This window comes from Labeo rohita, chromosome 13 (assembly GCF_022985175.1).
Source record: "Labeo rohita strain BAU-BD-2019 chromosome 13, IGBB_LRoh.1.0, whole genome shotgun sequence".
NCBI classification, from domain to species: domain Eukaryota; kingdom Metazoa; phylum Chordata; class Actinopteri; order Cypriniformes; family Cyprinidae; genus Labeo; species Labeo rohita.
The window spans coordinates 25533435-25556376 of record NC_066881.1 but is presented as its reverse complement, the minus strand read 5'-3'; the positions used below and the strand labels follow the sequence as shown (position 1 = coordinate 25556376).

At 37.6% G+C, this 22942-nt stretch overlaps 3 protein-coding genes across 5 annotated transcripts in view; 2 read left to right on the top strand and 1 right to left on the bottom strand.

Annotated features, from left to right (window-relative positions):
- Positions 1-22942, bottom strand: part of gmfb (glia maturation factor, beta) — a 373066-nt gene that overhangs the window by 168593 nt on the left and 181531 nt on the right. The gene's annotated exons all lie outside the window — the stretch shown is intronic.
- Positions 172-3021, top strand: LOC127175704 (cytochrome c oxidase assembly protein COX16 homolog, mitochondrial). The gene is made up of 4 exons (XM_051126951.1): positions 172-369; positions 948-1025; positions 1195-1263; positions 2271-3021. Exons 1-4 carry the CDS (start codon positions 307-309, stop codon positions 2382-2384), a joined length of 324 nt encoding a protein of 107 aa, XP_050982908.1. The 5' UTR covers positions 172-306; the 3' UTR covers positions 2385-3021.
- The window catches only part of slc8a3 (solute carrier family 8 member 3), a 55871-nt gene continuing 50828 nt past the window's right edge, over positions 17900-22942 (top strand). For 2 of the 3 annotated variants that reach the window (XM_051126927.1, XM_051126926.1), the window contains exon 1: positions 17900-18656. The gene's annotated coding sequence lies outside the window, so the exon portion shown is untranslated. The remainder of the gene's footprint in view (positions 18657-22942) is intronic. The other variant, XM_051126925.1, reaches the window with a different exon arrangement.

The window sequence follows — 22942 nt, the reverse complement described above, 5'->3', positions numbered from 1 at the left end:
GTTCAAATATAAAGTTAAGAGGTGTTGTGTTCCTTCATAATTTAGCTAAACTAACCTTGAAAATGTGCTTCAGATGTTATTCACACGCACAGTAGTTAAATTTCTATTCCTCATTTTTGTGGAACCCATAACTCCTTCGTTAGTTCCTCCTCCTTAGTTCTACACGGACGCATTATGAGGTTGAACGACGCCGTTGCGGGGATTGTGGGTTTACATGGCGGCGCCCAGTGGAGCCGTGTTAAATTGTGCCCTACTGACTTTATTCTGACTAACATGAAATTGTAGGATGACGTACATGAACTAGACATGTGGAATCAAGTTCGTAAACTGCAAAAGAACAGGACAGTGAAATATGGGATCCCGATGCTGGTGAGCGCTTTGAAATATATCTGTATGCAGGATGAGCTGTCATTCATTATCGTCAAGTGTTATAGATACTATTTAAAAGGTTGTGTAACGCAAACCTCAGTAATAATTAGACCGAATTCATAGTTTTGATAATAGTAATATTTATTGTACATTACTGTGTTTAACTGACCGTCAACTGTTATTTTTGTAATAATGTTTTTTTAAGTTTCCCCCCCTTTTCAGTTAAAGATTGAACAGTACTACAAAAACACAATTCAGTTTATTTTTACGCAGTAATATAAAAACGTTATCAAGTCACTGATAAATAAAACAACAATAATAATAAAAATACAATAAGAAGATGACAAAAGAGAATTCTCAGATAATTCAGTTCTAGGTTCCAGAATTTTGACACACATTGTTTTATTTTTTCGTTGTTGATGTTGATATTCAATTTCTCAATGCGCAATATATTTACAAGTTCTCTTTTTCTATTTAAAACAATGCTGTAGACTTTCTGTCTTTGTAAAATCAATAGCTTGTACATCATAAACACTCTAGTGCTCATATTTCTACTCATATTTTATGTTGGTCTGAAGCTGCTGGTTGTGGGAGGGTCGTTTGGACTGAGAGAATTCACTCAGATTAGATATGATGCGCAGAAGATAAAAAAGAAGGTATGTAAAACTTTCTAGCCTGAAATATAACATCAAATAATCTGTTCATGTACAGGCCAAGTGGCAGTGACAGAACTTAAGCTGGGACTGATTTATGCTGTTCAGTAAAACATTATTATAGTTTTTTGTTAACTTTTTTATTGATTGATTGATTACATGTTTGTTTTAGATGGACCCTGCACTGGAAGCCCGGGTGAATACTAAAAAACAGTCGTCTATCCTTCAGGAAGAATATGAGGTAATGAGTGATGAAAAGATCTGCGTGTGTGCTAATGTTTTATAGTGCTGTAATGTTTTATAGAGCCATCTGCTGTTTTGCTGTGGATTGGAAGTTATGTTTACTTGCTAGTGAGGTTGTGGTAGCCTAATGGTTAAGCATCTGGCTTGTTAAATGCAATTGGTGCACGTTTGGACCTTACATACGGTGACTCAGGAACTGTAATCGCATGCTGTTTGTCAAGCAGGACACGTAACACTAGGTTTTGTCCAGGGAGACTGACTGAGCCGGCAATTAGCGTGCTGTAAGTTATTTTGGATGAAAAGTGTCTAGTTAACTGTTTAGTCCCAACTAAGTGCACTGGGTGGTTCATTTAGCATTTCCATTTCAGGCTGTGAGTGGTTGAGGCTGTCCACAGCTCTGCAGAAACATACCGTCATTATACTCTGCTTGACTTTAAAAACTTTATTTTTAGTCTTACAGCCATTATATGAAGTTACAATGCCATTAAATCTGACCTTCTGCTATGAGATTGTAGTAGAAGAGCGCCCTCAAGTGGAATCAGGGAAATTTAGTCATTATAAACCACTTCACAGCTATTTATTTAGATGATAAACATTAACTTGGTCATGTGTCATCTAAATTATTTCATTTTGGATCCTACTTTGACCCACCGTGAATCACAAAACAGACAAACAAACGCTCTGCTCTAGCTGACTCATCTTTGGCACCTAAGTACACTGCTGTTCATGAAGATTTAATTCAGCAAGGCTGATCAAATGACAACAATTTCTATTTCAAATAAATGCTGTTCTTTTGAGCTTGTATTCATCAAATAATCCTGACAAACTATCAAGGTTTCCACACAAAGATTAAACAGCATAACATTCAGAAAAATAAATGTTTTTTAAGCACCAAATCAGCATGATTTCAGGATCATGTGACAGTGAAGACTTGTAATGGCTGCTGAAAATATAATCGAATTATGTTTAATAATGTAATATAATGTATCTCTTTTGTTTCTACAGAAATTGCAGGATTTGAACTTAGATGAGTGGAAGAACATTCGTGGCCCACGTCCCTGGGAGGATTCGAAGGAGTACCAGGAGCAGCAGCGAGCTCGGCTCAATAAAGGCACATAGAACTTTAAAACATTAAACTCCCCCTGCTGGTCCAAAGATGTAAGACACTCATAAAACCAGTATGGTTTACAGTGGTTGTCACTGTATAATAAATCACCACTGTCATATGTTCTTAAATCTAGACCAGGAACTACCAGTTTGGATTCTACTGCCATATGGAATGCCACTTTGATGTCTTTTTTTGCAAATATGTGGCCTAATATACTTTTATGAATGTGTGGCTGGATATGTGTATAGCATTATTTCTTTGTCCAGTGTCCAAAGTGATCCCACTTTTTTACGGCATCAGTAAGGTTGCCATTACCACACCAGTTCGTATTCACTGTAATGCATAACTCAAGCCCCAGTACTGTATTTGAGTGAATAAAACCCCTTCAATGGTACAAACAGAACCAATGGTGCCTGTGCACAAGGTGGGTGAATGCTACAGTCTAAAGGCAGTAGGCATGGATGACCTTCTGTACACCTATGGTGGATCAGCCTGCTGCTCACTGTACACCTCATTTCAGCAAGCATGAAGCTTGAACGTTATTCTCTTCTCTGCAACAATCTTCAGAAGGTTCAGGTCCTGTTTTTTTAATGAGCTTATTCAGGCTGTTGGTTTCTAGCAGTGTCTCTTGGGGTTCTTGAGTGAGTGAAAAGGTAATGGATAAATTGGATGTAAAATATAAGTAAATGTGGCTGCACAATTCATCTAAATATAGCTTAGTGTGATTATGAAATCAAAGGTGGAAATTTAATTAAGTACATAGTCTCGAGTGTAGTGTGTTTCAGAGTGAAGAGCGGCACTGCGTTACTCGCGTGCAGCCTACAGAGTTTGCAGCACCTCAGTTCACACTAAATGCTGCCTCTCACAAACTCCATCTCTGCATGAGTGGTGAGTTTAATTTGCATCTTTGAAACTCGTGTGTGCTGGGTTCTCTTTATTTACACGTTTGCACAATTGCCAACATTTCTGTGGATAGAACTTTACATCATTTCACCTATTTTTTGCCAAAATAAAATTATTAAGATTTTACGTGTATCAGTGAGGAATTTAAGACATAAATATTAGTATTGTAACTTGTAATAAAATAATTATTAAGCCTTTAATGATTAATTTCATAATTTTACAGGACAATTGTCAATTAAAACTGTATATGGGCCATTCTACAGAATGTCCCACAACCAAAAACACATTTAAAAAGCATTTAAGTATTCAAATCTTAGATGTTTACTAAGATCCTTTTATCTATTGAAACCCGCAATAATATTTAAAATGTTAGTAAGGTTAATATATGTAAAATCATAATTTATTGGGCACTTTCAAATGGCTTTCAAGTGGCTTTCCCACACCCTAACCCTAAAAAAAAAATGAAGCAAAGCCTTCTAATTAAATTATATTATTACTGTGTTTCAGTAGTGACAAATTTGGGGAAAGGACAAATATTACAAAACATTCTGAAAATACAATATGAGAATTAACTGCACAGTTATTAGAAATGTGTACCTTGGATATTATACAGTTTGCATAAAATGTTTTGGAAAAAGACAGCTCAATTCTGTAGAATGGCCCATATCTTATATCTTCATTTTTGTAATTCGAGTGTAAAACAATTACTTGAATGCCATGTGCATTATTAGCCAAGATCAAAGAACGATAAGTGAATGGGCATTTAGTCCATTAAAGCCTGTTGTGAATGTGAATCCCAATCTATTACTATCTCCATGTCTCAGCCATGGCCCAAGTTGATTACCAGTTTCTTTGGTTTCAAACTTGCTTATTTTTACTGTTCAGTTAGGTGCTACAAGTGGTACGGAAACGACTCTTTCGCTTTTAGCAATCTGTGGTATCTTTGGGTGTGTGCAAAAACAGAGCGCAACTAACAAATTGAGTTCTGTTTCGTTTCTTCTTCTTGTGGTTTTAAATAGCTTGAACATGTAAATTGGCAAATTAATCTGAAAATCTTATGCCGAATGGTGGAGTCTGGACCTGGTCCGTACATATCACAGATCAACTGCGATCCGTTTAAGCCCTGATAGGCTATATGACAGATCAGAGCAATCTTTTATATACTAATTTAAGATGAAATCATCAAATTACTCCATACTCCATATCAATCGCATACAATGAAAGTACAGAATAATTAGAACAATCATTTATGCACAATAAATAACAGAGCATCATATCTATACAAATTTTCCCCAGAACGTTCTCGCGACCTGGTGGATGGGGAATTTACAGGGTTCATTAGCAAGGATTTCCCCCCTCCTCCATTTTCTCAGGCACCAACTCCAAAAACTAATACAAAATATTTCTTTTTTTTTTTTTTAGCAATGCATTTTTATAGTTACCTTAATGTTACAAATTTTTGTACAAAAATCGTTTTACAAAAAGTATTATTAAAAAAAAGCAATAAGCTGGATATAAAACAACTTTATTATATAATATAGTTTGTAGTTTTCAACACATTTTCAAGTTGTTTTTGCCATTTCAACAAAACCTATGTTAGCCAGCTAAATAACATTATTTTGTTGTCAAATCAGCAGAATTTGCAACAACATTCTAGAATACTACATGTTTAAGTTTGCAAGGACTAAAAATGGATGTACAAGATCAATGAATGCAATATTTTCAGTGACACTGTCAACTGCTATTCTCTCAGCCGGCCCAGAAATCTCTTACACTGGCCCTAGGCCAGCCGGCCATCCTTACTGTTGAGCCATGTTTGGTGAGAGTTATATTATAATTTAATGTGATAGTCCTACCTTTAGCCCCCAAACTTGTCGGATTACTGTCTCTGAGCTCACTTTGTGATTTTTGATTTTATGCTGCTCATATGTACAGTGCTGTGCAACCTGCACATCATCATCCATAAATCCATCAGTGAGATGCTGCACAGCATGCACTAATATCTGGGTAGAATATGACCTCCTGCTGCTATGATCAATGCTACACCTATGGTCGTGATTTTTTTTTTTTTTTACATTTTTTTTTGAAAGGTTGAATCTTTGGTTTACATTGCATCCAGCTGTGAAGCCGCTCACGAATCACGTCTTGATTCACTCCTGGAGTGCACGTGTATTTCCGACAGGATCCGGGCATGGTCTGCCGCTCTCAGGCTAATGTTAACGCCAGCACTGACTCATCTGTGTGATGTGAAGCTTTGTTCCGAGGCACATTTTAACAAGCCCCTGCTGACTTTCCCTCTTCCCCCTCGTCACTCTCCTGCTGGAAATTCCAGCGCTGCCATATCATGTGCTCTGTCACTTTAATTGCTCAAGTGGGAATGATCCTCAGGGGCCGAAGGGAACATGTCAACAAATCTGACTTCAGGAGTCCAGATATCCTCAGGGGGCATTAAAGCCACTCATGTGTCCAGTTCAAGTCAAAACACTGCTGACAGGGAAAGGCTCTAGTATGTTTCAATAAACTTTTGAGATGTTTTGGCTGGTCAGGTGAGGAGCACAAAAACACACTAATTAATTTGTTGTGACAAGTGTTGCTATAGAAAAGAAGTGCTTTTATACCAGTGAATTCTCTACATGACATTCATTTAATGCGAGCTGAAAGTGTTTAATTTATTATTAATTTACCATTCATATGTTATTAGCCTATCATTAATTAATCTATTCATTAAAGGAGAAGTCCACTTCCAGGACAAATATTTACAGATAATGTACTCACCCCCTTGTCATCCAAGATGTTCATCTCTTTCTTTCTTCAGTCGTAAAGAAATAGTTTTTTGAGGAAAACATTTCAGCATTTTTCTCCATATAGTGGACGTCTATGGTGCCCTGAGTTTGAACTTCCAAAATGCAGTTTAAATGCGGCTTCAAACGATCCCAAAGTAAATGATCCCAGCCTTATCTAACGAAATGATGGTTATTTTCATGAAAATAATACAATTTATCTACTTTTTAATACTCATTTTGTCTTACTGTGCCTGAACTCTGTTTTTTCCGGTTCATGTCAGTTAGGGTATGAATACACCAGAATACACAGAGTTCAGGCAGAGCAAGACAAGATGAGCATTTGAGATTAAAAAGTATTTAAATTGCATTTTTTTAAAATGAAAATAACCAATCGTTTCGCTAGATAAGACCCTTCTTCCTCGGCTGGGATTGTTTACAACCGCATTTGGGATCATTTGAAGCCGCATTTAAACTGCATTTTGAAATTTCAAAAAGTTGAAATGTTTTCTTTAAAAAACAATTTCTTTAGAAAGAAAGACATGAACATCTTGGATGACAAGGAAGTGAGTACATTATCTGTACATTTTTGTTCTGTAAGTGGACTTCTCCTTTAAAGCATTATTAATTTAATAATAAAATGAGACATATGCTCTGTGTTTTGTGCAGTAACCATACTATGATTTGGTCTTTGAATAAGATAATAATTTAATATGTGGTTAGCGATCATTTGACTATATATGGACAAAAGAAAAAAAAGTATGATTTTTCTCATGATTTTCTCTTATTCTCATATATGTTTATATAAACGTTGTGCTGTATGTCGCTACATGGTTAAAAATGCTAAATGTTATCAAAGATTTAATGTTGTGCTCAAAAACCCAGACGTGACCAAGCTGAACTGTGATGTCAACAACTTCTCAGTTCCCTCTGCTTGAGTGGCGACTTGAACCCGTAACCTCTTCCGCCCAGATCCTTAACCATTAGATTAACAACCCACTAACAGATTTATGTGGACAAGCCTCCTTTACTACAGTGAGGAAGCCACTTCTCCCTGAAACACTGAGCAATTTATCTGACTCCTCCACTAAGTGTGGCACTTGCATTTAAATTAGACCTCTTGAACTACATTCAGACCTCCACCACAGAACCACACTGATGTTAGCAAACATCTTTATTTTTTTATTCGTCATTGCAGAGATGAACATTTCAGCCTAATTCATTCTACTTTCACCGCTGCAGAGGAACAAAATGGGGACTGTAAATGTTTAAATGTATGATGTTGCCTAGTGGGTTTGTGTGTGTGTGCATGCTTCTAAGATTAGTTTTGCAGACTAAATATTTAACAGTGTTTTAGAAATCTGGCTTAGGCATTGTCAAGCTTTACACACTTGTAAAGTGTAATTTCCCTCTTTCTTCTGAGGGAACATTTTCTGACAATCTATGCTATTTTGCTATTATAATGATATTCACTAGATTTTACATTTTTTGAGTAAAATGAGTGTTTTTGCTCGCCAAAACTCACCACTACAACTCTAGGGCTTTGTTTGCAGTTGCTAGGACTTTGCTATGTGGTTGCTAACGCTGAAGGCTGAAATACATTACAGGACTTTTAATTTCTGCACCCTAGGCATCATACATTTGCCGACTTTGTAAACCGTGACAGCGGAAACCCGACCATCATACACCACAGGGCTAAGGATCATACTCTACCAGACTTTGAAGTCGTTCTGATCACAATAAACTCATGCAGAAAAGTTTGCCTTGTTGCTGGGAGACACATGACAAATGGAAACAATATGTGTTCTAAAATCGGCTGAAAATATCAAACATGTTTGATATCCTCCGGCTGAGTGTCTGAAGCTAAAAAATTGTCTGTGACTATCATACACTACACGATTTTCTTTGGAATCTGTCAACTCAAATCTGCAGACTGGCTCTGACTTTCGGCAACTAGCCTCGACTTCTCCAGACTGTAAATCGGGGCCAAAATTGTTCAGTGAATTCCAGGTGTTCAAAGTGATTTTAACCAAAGACTACAGAATTCCCAAGACCTGTCACTCCTATAGTTTTAAATGGAGAAAGATGCAATGCTCATTATGCCGGCGAAGCCCCGCCTTCTTAATGAAATAGCCAATCGTTGTTTAGTAAAGTCAGCGAGTCATTGCAGCTGCAGTTAGAAGTCTCGGTTGCTATAGAAACAGTCTGCGTTCTGAGACGTGCGCTCAGTACTGCGCATGCGCACTGCCTGATCTACCCTGAAAAATAAGCTTTTTTTAATGCTATTGGAGCATAAGGAACTATATTTATGAGGCAGTTCTTGTCAGATTTCATTGGTCATTTCAAATATGAAATTTAATCGTAAGCTTGGTGAACAGTTTTGGAGAATTTGATGTTTCCCCATTTAAAGAGATGCACTTACCTGCCCGAGAGGCGTTTCAAAGATGGCCGCCGAGTAAAATGACTTACCTTAAACGGATTTTAACGTATTGGTTTGTGGTTGTTAATGAAATCTGGCTAGTATAGTAAGCACCCCTTAAAGGGGGCGTTCACACAGAATGCGTTTTTCCGTTCCACTGAGTTACTTCTGCACCATGTAAACATGAGTAATGTTAGACGGCTATTTTTTGACATTGCATTCGTGTCTTTGTGGCGTCTTACCCATGACGGGCGTTCAAGTTAAAAATTAAACTTTTAAAAAAACGCGTCTTCGAAACAATGGCTGCCTCCGAAAGCCTAGACAGCTTACTTGCTGCCTCATCAGTGACTTTGCAGGCAATGTTTTAGCATGAAGGCACCTCATGAAACACAACTTTCAGACGCCATCTTTATTTTTTTTTAGCTCAACCTTTATGAAATGGAATGTGGGATATTAAAGGCAGCGAAGGATACATCTATGCTGCCTTCAAAATTCAATCAAAGGTACCTTACGGAGACAGGAAGTGAAACTGAATTTGTATTCGGAAGTGTCTTGATGCCTTCCTGCCTTGGAATGCTGCCTCCGAAGGCAGCATTTTAGAGCTTTCGGATGCAGCCTTTGTGGGTTTTTTTTTTTTTTTCTCATTCCACTGCCCGCGTCTTGTGTTTTTCAAGGATAAATGCGTTCTGTGTGAATGTTTTCTTTTGCATTTTGGACATTTCTCTCTGTTATATCCACCTTATTTTTAATGTAAGAGTGGGCGCAGCCATTTGTACATTTTATGTGTCTGGCGGGTCCAGGTATTTTTAGCTGTAAAGTTCGTTTTGCTGCTTGATATTGCAAATTGGTGTGTCTTACCATTTTAACAGTTTTACCGTTTTCTCCATGTATATTAGCCTATAGCGGCTAATGAACCGGAAGCCTCGCCCATAGGCTTGTTGACTGTGTCTGTATAGCATGTTTGATTTTATGCAAATTATTAAAAGATTTTAGGAAGCCAAATGAGTTTTAGAGACCCAGAGCAGATATTTGAAAGCAGCAAGGAACAAAGTATCTCCTTCCAGTGTCTAAAATTGGACCTATACAGAAGTCAGAGGTCAGTGGGAGCTTTGTGGCTTGGACGATGGTGGCACAAATTAATCAATTCCCACAGAAAGCCAATCCAGCAGCTATTGCAATGCACAAAGAGGACTTGTGGAAGATGCTTTGAGACTCAAGTTGTCAGCTGACTCAATACGTTTGGCTCAAAACCATCAGATCTCACCTGCAGAGCCTCATCACAGAGGAGACGTAAGTGCTCTCTTCTTCTCTAATATGGCCTAAGGTGCCTGTTCTATCAGATTATACTAAGACGTACTGAATTAACATTAATATAAACTAAGTTTATGCATTTTCTAAAGCCAGATTGATGTTTAGGGTCAGTAAGATTTTAGTCAGTATGAAATTAATGCTTTTTATTCAACAAGGATGCACTAAATTGATCAAAAGTGACCAATAAATTATCTTTATATTGTTACAAAATATTTCTAATTCAAATAAATGCTGTTCTTTTGAACTTTCAATTCATCAACAAATCCTGAAAAAATACATGACAGTTTTCCACTTCCAACTGTTTTCAGTGTTGAAAATAATAAGAAATGTCAGCATAGTAAAATGATTTCTGAAGGATCATTTGACACTGAAGACTGGAGTAATGGCAGTCCGATATCTGATTTTAAACATTTTTAGTAAAGATTGAAGTTTTTAAAAAATCTCACTTTGGAGACGTAAGTGATAGAAAATTTGTATAACTTAAGTTTGTATATTAGGCGGTTGATTCAGAAATTTAAAACCTAGGGTTTGGGGTTTAAAACAAACCCTAAACACAATGTTTGAAGAATATCTATATAGTCCTTTCTTGCAAGCCCAATAACTAATAAACTGCCTTCTGCAAGTAAACATGTCTATATGTGGCATATGTAGCTGCATACATACAGTATATAGGCCTGTACTGTATGTCACACGTGTAGTGTGTGTGTTGTGTATTTAAGCGTTTCGTATTTGTAAATGTGCAGTCGTGCTCTCAGGCTGTGGTTTGAGACTCCCTCACACGTGTGCTTCAATTTTTCATCACAAACTGCAAGAAAACGGCATCAATTATTAATCGCAGCACTAAGAAAAGAAGAAATCAAATTCAATATTTACCGCATATTCACATGACAGAGAGGACAGAAAGGTGTGTGTGTGTGTATGTGAAGGTTTCACAAGGGGCCCTGCTGTGAAATTGACAACATTTAGAGGAAAACCCCTTTTTCCCCTTGAAGAACAAACACCCACATGGACTCTTAGTATTGTAATTATCTTTTAGAGCTCGTACCATATAATTAGTGTGACACACACACACCTCTGTGCTGAACCGGATAACATTAGTGTCGCACACACATAAACCATTATGTCCAACAGAATTATACTCGCACTGCACCGTTACTGACTGATAATCCTTTTTATGCATGTGATGCTCTATATGCATAGCTTATTGTTTTTCTTGTCATAATTCTGTGTTCTATAAATATCCTGATGTTCTGCAGCAGAAGGACTGTTCAGGCAGAAAATACACACACATACACACCCTCTGGCAGAACTACGGCACAGAACACACACGAATGCATTATCTCGTAGACACACAATCTCAGATTCATTCATACTTCAGCACGCAGACACACAAACACACACGTTTCAGCTCTGCCAATCATGTTTGCACACACAAATATACTGGCACTAACAAGCCATCTGGGCATCTACGCACAGCGCAGATTTACTCCATCCCTTTACTCTGTGGCAGCACTACACAGATAGACAATATTGTAGTGACGTTACATCACAAATACACGTTATAATTTTAAATATGTATTTTTTAATCTCATCATTTATTACTGTGATTGCAACGCTGAATTTTCAGCACATTACAGTCTTTGGTGTCACATGATCCTTTCAGAAATCATTCTAATATGCTGATTTGCTGCTCAAGCAACATTTCTTGTTATCAGTTTTGTGTTGTCAACAGTCGTGCTGTGTAGTATTATGCGGAAACCATGATGCATTTTCCCCCAGAATTCTTTTATGAATAGAAAGTTCAAAAGAATAGCAATTTAATGCATTCTTGCACAATAAAAACAATAAAAATCATACTGACTCCAGACTTTTGAACGGTCATGTTTTTATTTCTATTTTGTGACGTAACTGTGACGTCTACTCCAAATTGGTCTATAGGATTTACGTTTTACAATATTTCAAAAACTAAAATGATTTTTTTTGGTCATTTTTATTTTTATTTTATTAACAGTTTTCTTAAATTATGAATACGCATTAAGAAAGTTATTGGATGCGAAAAATGTCTTGTGTTAACAATTTTTTTTCATTCCTCAGTGCAAATGTATGCTTTATAAACACTGATTGTCCGACTTATTTATCAAGAAGTATTAAAGGAGTCATGACATGGATATATTTTTTATTATTTTAATATGTTTACTTATAATGTTAATAATGTTTTTTGCACACAGACACAAAAAGAAATAAATGTGGAAAAAATATTATTTTCAACCCTCGTTCTGACCCTCTGCTTAAAAATTACCTGTTTTAAGGGGCGGGTCCTTTAAGGCTTGTTAGGAATCCACCACTGTTATGATTGGCTGAACGTCACTGCATAGTAAACAGTATCAACACCCCTCGCCATAGCAAGTTATTGTTTAGACAACATGATCAAAACAGTCATTTCCAGACAAAGCATTATGAAATCATTTACTTACAGTTTGTGATGCAGCTGCAATCAGATCTAGTATTGCTTCATCTTTCAACAAATGTTTCTTTGTGAACTCTCCATTGTGCCTCGTTTACAAAAAATTCAGCTTGTCAGCCGTTAAGCAAACGAACACCAGTGGGCGGGGCCTATGGTGAGAAGATGACTATTCGTCGATGCCTTGCTCTGGAGGCAGTGTTTATGCAAATGCTTGTGCCCGGGTGATGTTATCTTGCACCTCAGATCTCAACAAGCTGTTTTTGGAGCTTGATTAAATGCTTTGTTTATAATGAGGAGGACGTATTAAGTTATGAAAATTGAAGGATGTTTTAATGGTACAAAGACCTCTTATATGCCAAAAGATCAAGGCAAATTTGATTACTCATGTCAAGACTTCTTTTAAGCTGCATTTCTGTTTGTGTGTGTGTGTGTAAGTAGTATTCCCTACATTATGGAGACCAAATGTCCCCACAAGAATAGTAATTCCAGTAATATTTGACACTGTTGGGACATTTTTTTGCTGCTTGTGAGGAAAACAGCTTATAAATCATAGAGAATTGTTTTTTGAAAACCTAAAATGGCAGTAGTTTACTGTTTTAGGGGTAGGGTTAGAGTAAAGGGATAGAAAATACAGTTTTTATAGTATAAAAATCATTATGTGTATGGAATGTCCCCATAAAATATTTAAACCTGTGTGTGTGTGTGTGTGTGTAGGACTGCTCTGGCTTTGGAGCATCTGTGGTTTTGAGGAGTCAGAGGAGAGGGTGAGGATACACACACAGTTTGACCTCTGTTAAATATGACAGAAGAGATAAATGTCCCATCATTTACAGTGTGTCTCTGTGTTAATTTCCCATCAGCGTGCATTAGAGCTGGCTACTATAGGTGTTGTCCCTAGTAGGTAAGACGACTGAGGGTGGACAGACGTGCTGAATCAGCTGATGGACTTTTTGCCTGCCACACGCCTGTCTCACCGCAGGAGGAGGCAGACAGCTGAGGTCTATATCTGCTCTTCTGTGGCTCTCGCTGCATCAGCCTCTCTGTGACTGCTGTGGGCACACTGTCCACCAGAGTCTGCCCGCTGATGAAAATGTGAGTAGCGTTTGCTTGTGCAAAACTCGCCACCACAATGTTAGAGTGTTTTGACGAGTCAGAGGAGAGAGTGAAGATACAAACACAGTTTGAGCTCTGGTAAAGATGACACAAGGGATAACTGTCATTTTGAAAAGCAGGGATTTTGAAAGCTGGCTTGATAAAGACTTTTTGGAACATTTTGAAAAACATTTAAAAAGGCCAGATGGATTTGTGTTTTGCGACCGAAATGTGTTTTTCAGGGCTGATGGCGAAAACAGTTCTTACAGATCAAGTAGACCAATAACCGATCGCTTGAAACAATATATGTCTGGTGTAAAAATGAAAATTAATGTCAAAATTAAGACTAACCAAGGCCTCTTTTAAAGAAAGACAAAAACTTTCTTTAAATGCTTTGAAATTATTGTATCTGCAAATCCATTTTAAAAATGACAGATAACCATAAAAATGCTGAATATCTGCGCCGATAATTGGTTGACCCCTAATGTGATGCATAATTGTGCAACTAACCCTAAATGAAACCTTCATCCCAACCCTACCTATATAGTAAGAACATGAAGTTAATATTACTCGGTACTTACAGTAAATATATAATTACACTGTAACAAAGACACCATGACATGAAGTGTCACCAAAGTATCTTATGCTCATCAAAGCTACATTCATTTATAAAAATACGGTAAATCTGTAATATTGTGAAATAGTATTACAGTTTAAAATAACTGTTTTTTTTTCATTTAATGTTATAAAATATAGTTTATTGCTGTGACTAAATTTTCCAAATTGTTCCAGCCTTCAGTGTCACATGATCCTTCAGAAATCATAATAATATACTGATTTGATGCTCAAGAAATCTTTATTAATCTTTATTATGAATTTTGATCAATTTGATTAGTGCTGTCAAACGATTAATTGCGATTAATCGCATCCAAATAAAAGTTTTTTTTATAAAATATGTGTGTACTTTGTATATTTATTATGTGTATATAAACACACACACATACAATATATATTTTGAAAATATTTACGTTTATTTCCATTTATATTTTTATATTCATATAATTAATTAAGGCTGTCAAACGATTAATCGTGATTAATTGCATACAAAATAAAAGTTTGAGTTTGCCTAATATATGTGTGTGTACTATGTGTAATTATTATGTATATATAAATACACAGAATTTAATGTAGATATTTAAGAGAAATATGTCATTTATGTACAAAATATTTTTATTTATATATAATATACATTATATAAAAATTATAATAAATACATATACTTGCAAATATTTCTTAAATATATACATGAATGTGTTTGTATTTATATATACATAATAATTACACACAGCACACACACATATATTAGGCAAACTCACACTTTAATTTTGTATGCGATTAATCATTTGACAGCCCTGAAATTATTATTATCTATAATTATTTTTAATATATAAACATAATATTTTCTTAAATAAACACATGCATGTGTGTGTGTGTGTGTGTGTATATATATATATATATATATATATACACACAGTACAATATACACAGTACACACGCATTTATTATGTAAACAAAAACTTTTATTTTGGATGCAATTAATTGTGGTTAATCGTTTGACAGCACTCAATTTCAGGTATCCTTTCTTATTTGTTAATTATTATTATACTAATATATGAATATACTTTATATAAGATCATATTTAATACATTTATTTTTGTGGTCCAGGGTACAACATCACTTAATTTCTGAGAATGCATGACCTGTCTTATATTTCTTTGAATTGTAACTCAGCAAATTGCAAATCCTCTCTTCCTGCCATTCCAATTCAAATTCCAGTTCTACTTCCTGTGGCTGTGACCAAATTTACATTAAGGACTTGAAAAGAAATTTTTCACAACCCTGTGATCTGAATTGCGAATGAGGTTTTAGATACCAAGTTATGTGCCATTGTTTCATATTCTGGTTAGGGGTTTGTTCAAATCTCTGGTTTGTGTCTAGTGTTTGCATTAATTTAAATTATTGTAGGACTTACATTAGGCAGCCAATGGAGCATCAAAGATCCAGAGATCTGGAAGCAACTGGGAATGAGTGCTGACAAATTTTTAAGTTTTATTACCAAACACCAGAGAGATGTTTGACTATCAGCTTAACAACGATTGATTCATTCATTGATTCACTCCTTAGCTCATTTGTCCTTCACTCTTAATATCCACAATTCTCCTCAACAGAACAGCTGGTGTGTGTGTTAACAGGTCATTACGTGTGTGTGCGCACGTCTGTGGTAATTTGTTTTAGCTTTGTTATATGTGATAAATGATTTGGTCATGTGAAGGGCAGCCATAATTAGAAGAGGCTGGTACAGTGGGCTGATTACCCTGGGCACAGTCTTTCTCTTTCTTACCTACACACACACACACACACACACACTTTCCTTGGCTGGAAGTAGGACTGATACTATCAGCATTAATGATATCTGCAGGAACACAGATTAGGTGACTGATATGTTTTGGATCTGATTGTCAGTAAAAGGCCTCATAGATTTTCACTTGTAAACAGCTGATCTGAGATCATTTGTTAACCCTGTACAGCCCTGTATGTCAACAAAATTGAGCTTAAATCCAAAACCATGTTACATTCTTTAAGGACTGAAATGTTGTGACTGCAGTCAGAATATGTTGTGTAGCATCTCATAGAGTTTTATAGTTAACATAATAATTGTTGCATTTATGCTAAAATGTTCAAAGCAACATACAGTAAAACTGTGTACGCTTTTTTATCAGTATATGTATTTTAGTTGACCTTGGCACCGCACCACTCACAGGAACAAATAGTTACATAATGTGAGGCTTTTCAGGTTAGGATAAAAAAGGATAGTCAATGAGAAAAAAGGTCAGACAAGACTTGATTTTTCTGTCTGTGACAGGTGGTTTGAAAGAAGAGGTCTGAAAAATAAGAGAGTTTAGGACTGAAGGCTGAAGCATTAAAGGGGTCATGACATAAGAAACCAAACTTCCCTTGATCTTTTGATATAGAAGAGGTCTTTGTATGCTTAATACGTCTTGCAAGTTCCAAACTTAAAATGTTCTCATTATCAATAACAAAGCATTTATGTAATAACCCTGAGAAAATGTCTCGTTTGGATCCGAGGTGCAGGGTGACATCATTGCATTCGAAACAAGATCAATACCACCTCGCTATTGCATGTTTTGAGTTTTGACAACATGATCAAAATAAAACGGTCATTTCCAGGCAAAAAATTATACATCATTTACTTACTGTTAGTAATACAGCTGCAGTCTGCTTCATCTTTCAATAAGTGTTTCTTTGGGAACTTTCCATGACAATGCATGCCCCGTTTACAAAACCAAAACACTCTGATCAATCCTCCGACACAAACCGGGATGCCATTAAAAATAAACTATCCACTTGTTGCTCGTGCTGGGATCTTTCTGATATCTGTAAAAAATGTGAACGAGCTGTTTAAACCACTCCAGCTGTTTTTCACTCCATTTGCCCTATTGATTACAGACTCACGCAAGTGAACTATGTCAGAAAGTGAATGCAGATCTGTATACTATATCCAGTGTAGACAAGATAGCAGTGGTTTAATTTTACTTGCTTTTGACGTGACACGACACTTGCATTCTGTGTGATCAAGTCAGCTGTTAGCGACTAAATGCTGATGGACAGGGCCTGTGTTGATGTTTTATTCTGGAGGCGGAGTTTATGCAAACGACTGGGGCTAGCTGACATCACGTTGTCCCATATGATTCAAACCGAGTCATTTTTGGAGCTTGATTAAATAAATACTTCGTTTAAAATGAGAAGGATGTCTTAAGCTTGAAACTTGCAATATGTTTTAATGCTACAAAGACCTCTTATGTACCAAAAGATTTGATTTCTCATGTCATCACCCCTTTAAACAGCTCGTTCGCGTCTTTGTACAAATAGGCGTAAGGAATAAGTGGATGGTTTATTTTTAATGGAATCCCGGATCATGTCAGAGGATTGTTCAGAGCATGTTTTGTAAATGAGGCACAGTGTCATGTTCACAGAGAAACATTTGTTGCAAGATGAAGCGGTACCGATACTAGATCCGACTGCAGCTGCATCACAAACTGTAAGTAAATGATTCATAATGCTTTGTCTGTAATTTACCGTTTTATTTTGATTATGTTGTCAAAACACTCACATGTAATAGTGAGGGGGCGTTAAGCCAGTCAAAACAGTGACCTGATGTTTTAAACAGAGGGTCAGAATGAGGGTTGAAAATAGTCATATTTTCCACATATTTGTGCAAAACAATTCAACTTTATAAGTAAACCTTAAGGAAAAATCCATGTCATGACCCATTTAAAGTCTTAATTCTCCTCTGTAGACCAAATGAGATACTTTTGACCTATTGCTCCACGCAATTATTCCACATATGGCCTTACGTGGTATTTTAAACAATGTTTGAAGGCACGCGTGCAGATGTGATATTACATGCACATGAATTATGGTGCATCTTGTCGGTCCCAGCTGATGCGATGACGTAGACGCGTGTCCGCGTGTGTTCGGCGGAGGGTGTGTTTCCAAGGCGAAATCTGGAGAAGGGAGGCGGAGATTTAAGGGGGGGAGAGAGAGGTGACTTTAATTCTCAATATTTGCCATCTTAAAATTCTCACTCTCGTGATGCACGGAAAACACGAGCAGGACAGGTCGCGCAGTCTCTCAGCTGCATGAAGAGGTAATTAAGCAAGGGGGTTTGTGATGCCCGCAGATGAAATGCACAGATGCTGACGGATGCAGCGGTTGCACTGGTGCTGAATCGGGATGCTTGGTCATGAAATGAAACGAGGCCCGCTCGGTTGTGAGAACACCAACTTGTTTCCTGCGCTATAACGTGAGACGGACAGAGAGAGAGGGAGAGAGAGGGAGGAGGGGGCGCGAGTGTTCGTTCGTTCGCCGCTGTTGCTCGGGGCTCGCGGAAGAACCGATCACATGGATTCCAAGGTTCCATTTTTCAACGGCGCTTCGATCTGAGCGCGGCGCTGACAGCCCCGGTGACCGGCGCATCCATCAGAGCCGCGCGAAGGGAAAGAGGCATCACTTCGCCGGTTCCATCGATCTGCCGGAACTGGGCAGGCACCGGAGTCGGTCCGTGTGTGCGTGTGCGCACGAGTGAGGAGGGCGAAAGCGGCCCTGGGGTATTTCTGCCACCGAGGAGCAGCCAGCTGCACGCTTAACGGAGAGGAAACTGATCTGGCTGGAATATTTGGCGTTGCCGAGAATCATTTAGGAGGACAGCATTCCTCATTTGCTCAAATCACAGGTACGTACCTTCCGTTCGATGCGTTTGTGCGTCGCTATTGGTTAGTCAGCGATAATTAGTGCAGTTCGAGGCGCCACCGGCTTTATTTGGGGGTAGTTGGAATATAGCGAATTTGCCTCGGTAAACGGCGGACGCTGTTCTGAGTGGATGTGATCAGCGCGATGTGGAATTACTGTGGAGAGAGAATGTCTCCAAATTTGCGTCACAGGATCATTTCCACCATAATGCCACCAAAATCACTGGCAGTGCTGAATTCGTTATTGTAGTGATTACAGAAAGCACCGTAATGATCGCTATTCCTTTATTTTTAGCATAAAATATATGGTTTTAGTTTATAGTGATTTAGAGACCCATGGATCATGCGCTGACAGCTGAGAACTGAGAACCGGCTACGTTTTCTAAACGAATAATTTTCTTACGTTTGGCAGAGCGTGCCTTCATCCGCTAATGCGGACAGATCACCGAACTAAAAAATACTCTTGACAGTGTTTCCTGCACTACTATTCAGCGGTGACACCGCCACCAAATCTAGTGATCAGTGTACTCCGGTTCTCGAACAAATGACTCTTGTGAGCCGGTTCTTTTTTGATTGAATCAACAACATTCTACGCGTCTAATGTAGACCGACTCTCGAACAATTTATTCTTTTGAGTCGGTTCTTCGTAGTGAAGCCAAAATATACAGCGCGGCCAATCTAGTTCGACTTCCGAACGAATGACTCTTATGAGTCGGTTCTTTTAGTGAATCAAAAGCACATAAATCACGCTAGTGAATTTATTTAACTTACTGAGCTCAGTTTATTAGTTTTGTCATGTTCATCTTTTGACTTTTGACTAGAATTCGTATTTCCATTTTGTCTGCAAAAGTACTAAAAACGCTCACTGAATTACAATCGAAAAGAGGATCGTTAAAATCTCTACTAGACTACTCCCTTCCCTGTGAAACGTTAATTTTTCTGATCCGGTTCTTTTTAAGTGAATCAACAACATACTACGCGGCCAGTATAGACCGACTCCCGAACGATTTATTCTTTTGAGTCGGTTCTTCGTAGTGAATCCAAAACATACCCCGCGGCCAATCCAGTTCGGTTCCCGAACGAATGACTCTTATGAGTCGGTTCTTCTAGTGAATCAAAAACACTTAAATCACTCGTCAGTGAATTCATTCGAGTCACTTACTGAACCCCAATTTATTAGTTTTACATGTTCATCTTTTGACTAAAATTCTTATTTCTATTTTTGTCTTCAAAAGTACTAAAACCCTCATTGAATTACAATCGGTACCAGCATCGTTAAATTCCCCACTACTCCCTTTCCTGTAAAATGTTAGTAACTCTTTTGAGCTTGTTCTTTTTGAGTGAATCAACAACATACTGCGTATCCGATGTAGACTGACTCCCAAACGATTTATTCTTACGAGTCGGTTCTTCGTAGTGAATCCAAAACAAACAGCTTGGCCAATCTAGTTAGATTCCCAAACGAATTACTCTTAAAACACGGTTCTTTTAGTGAATCAAAAACACACTCGTTAGTGAATTTCACTTACTGAACCACAATTTTTTAGTTTTGTCATGTTCATCTTTTGATTCTTTTTAAGTGAATCAACAACATACTACGCGGCCAATGTAGACTGACTCTGAAACGATTTACTCTTTTGAGTCATGTGGCGAATTCAAAACATACAGCGCTTCCTGCACATACAGTATTTCCTGCACTACTATACAGCGGTAACACAGCAACTAAATCTAGTGATCAGTGTACTTGTGAGTCTAATGATTCTTGTGAGTCGACTCTTTGTGAGTGAATCAACAACATACTATGCGGCCAATGTAGACCAACTCTCAAATGATTTACTCTTTTGAGTCGTTTCTTCGTGGTGAATCCAAAACGTACAGCGCGGCCAATCTAGTTTGATTCCCTAAGAATGACTCTCATGAGCCGATTCTTTTAGCGAATCGAAAACACTTGGAGAGTTAGGTGAATGTATTTGAGTCACTTACTGAATCCCAATTTATTCATCTTTTGAGTTTTGACTAGAATTCTTATTTCCATTTTTGTCTTCAAAAGTAAGCCTACTAAAAATGCCCACTGAATAACAATCAGAACCAGCATCGTTAAATTCCTTACTACTCCCATCCCTGTGAAACGTTTCTAAAGAGAAGTGTCACTTGGGGAGGTGTGAAACCATTTATAATCTGTTTGTTGACAGTTCCTCCTCCATTTGCCATTTAGACGGAGGATGTGCGCATTTCTAATGCATTTCGACGTATGTAAGTTCCTACACGCCAGTTTTGGTCCACCAGTTTTTAAGTCCCTCATGCTGTATTTATGTCAAACTCAATGGTAAAACTCATACTTGAGGCAAAGGGGTTTTGTAAGATGTGCATATGGGAATGTAGAGTTAGTCATCTGATGTTCTTTTGGGGGTCTGAACAGGTAAAGAGAATTTGCTGAGATATGTGATTAATTCAGGACAGCTGCCACCTGCCACACTCTCCTACACTCTGTTTATATCCCTATCAGGTGTCGCCCCAACTGGGTATTTCTTAAAATAGGGTGGGGGGAGGCTCGTGTTTGTGGGTGTCTCTAGTTCGCTCTGTCTCCTGTTACCCTGAGAGACGTGTAGCACTTCTTCTTTCTTCACCAGGCCGGAGAAAGCCAGAACTTTGGAAAACGGATATGCTGCCGGTGGCAAACTTGCTGTTGTGTGATATTTGAGTTTATTTGCTGTCATTTGTGAGTGTGAGTGTGTGTGCAACAAAAATACACAAATATGTATACACACTCGCAGACATGACTGACTGTCTCCAATTTTTCCTCTAATGAGCACACAAAATTCGTTAGCTTAAAGGCCTCATTAGTATGTTAATTAGCCTGAGTTGTTCATAGGCCTTTTGTGTGAATATTTGTAGTCTATTCATTGTCTGAAGTGAGAACACTAAGATGCCTCTCAGCGGCAGTTGTCAACAGTTGCGTATGAACGCATTTGCTGAGGGTTCTGCGATGCGGGCTGAGGTGTGATATACGAGAAGCGGAGGAGTGAGGGCGTGAAGAAGTTTCCAAACATACTTTTTCCCACGATTTATGCCTAGTGTGTTGCCCATTTACTAGTAAGTCCATGTCATAAAGAAGTTGTGTGCCTCGAAACGCATTAAGGCAGCTATTTGCTATTTGCCCATTGATTAAAGGTGCCAACGAGGTACTTTAAGGCATGCTGAGATCCACATGATCGTATTAGCCTGCAACCCACAGGCATCTCATTGCCATGGGAACAGCTGAGGCGGTGGAAAGGAGGTTACCCACGATTGGCTCACCATCCTGAAACGCTGCCAGTCATGTTTCTTGAGAGGGTCTGACCTGATCTTGGTATGAATGAGATTCAAACCCATCTTGGTATGAATGAGATTCAAACCCATCTTGGTATGAATGAGATTCAAACCCATCATTGCCAACGGTTCATAGTTTAACCTGTTGATTTCGTTGAATTTCATTTTATTGGACCAGTTATTGGAGAAGTAGTTATAATTAAGAGTAGTTAAAGGGATCATTTACCTAAAGAAGAAAATCCTGGCATCATTTACTCATCCTACATTACATCAGTGGGGGTTATTTAAGAATAAATAGGGGAAAAGTCGTGAGAGGAGGCAACACCTCCATCACGATATGATTGGATATGACTGGTCATGTTCGACTGTGATTGGCTCATGCTATAAATCCCGCCTCTTGTCTTTGTGCGTGTTCAGTCTGAATGAATAATATGAAGGCGTTAATGGGAAGACTGATAAAAAAGTTAATAAATGGCTCACACACACACCACTTTGTCAAGTCAAAATCAAACTTTAAAAACACTAAACTGATGAGGTTTACACTTGGTTTTATTAATTACTTTGTTAATGTAAAAATACAAAATATATTTTTATTCTGGTAGTGTAAGTAATGTTTAAGCAAAAATGTGACTGGAACATGAACATTTACATTATACAAAAAGTGACTTTGCCTCCTCATTATATATATATATATATATATATATGTATATGATTTTCGGAAATGAATGAAATTTATAATGAAATTATAAATTATATTTATTAACAGCATAGTATGATGCTAGTAATGGCAAGGTCATGGGTTCGATTCCCAGGAAAAGCAAGAATTGCTAAAATGTAAATGTGTACCTTGAAATGCGTTGTCAATCACTCTGTATAAAAGCGTCTGCGAGTTGCATAAATTTATATGTAAATGTGAAAAATAAATATTAGATTAATTTAAACCTAAGAAAAACATAGCTTG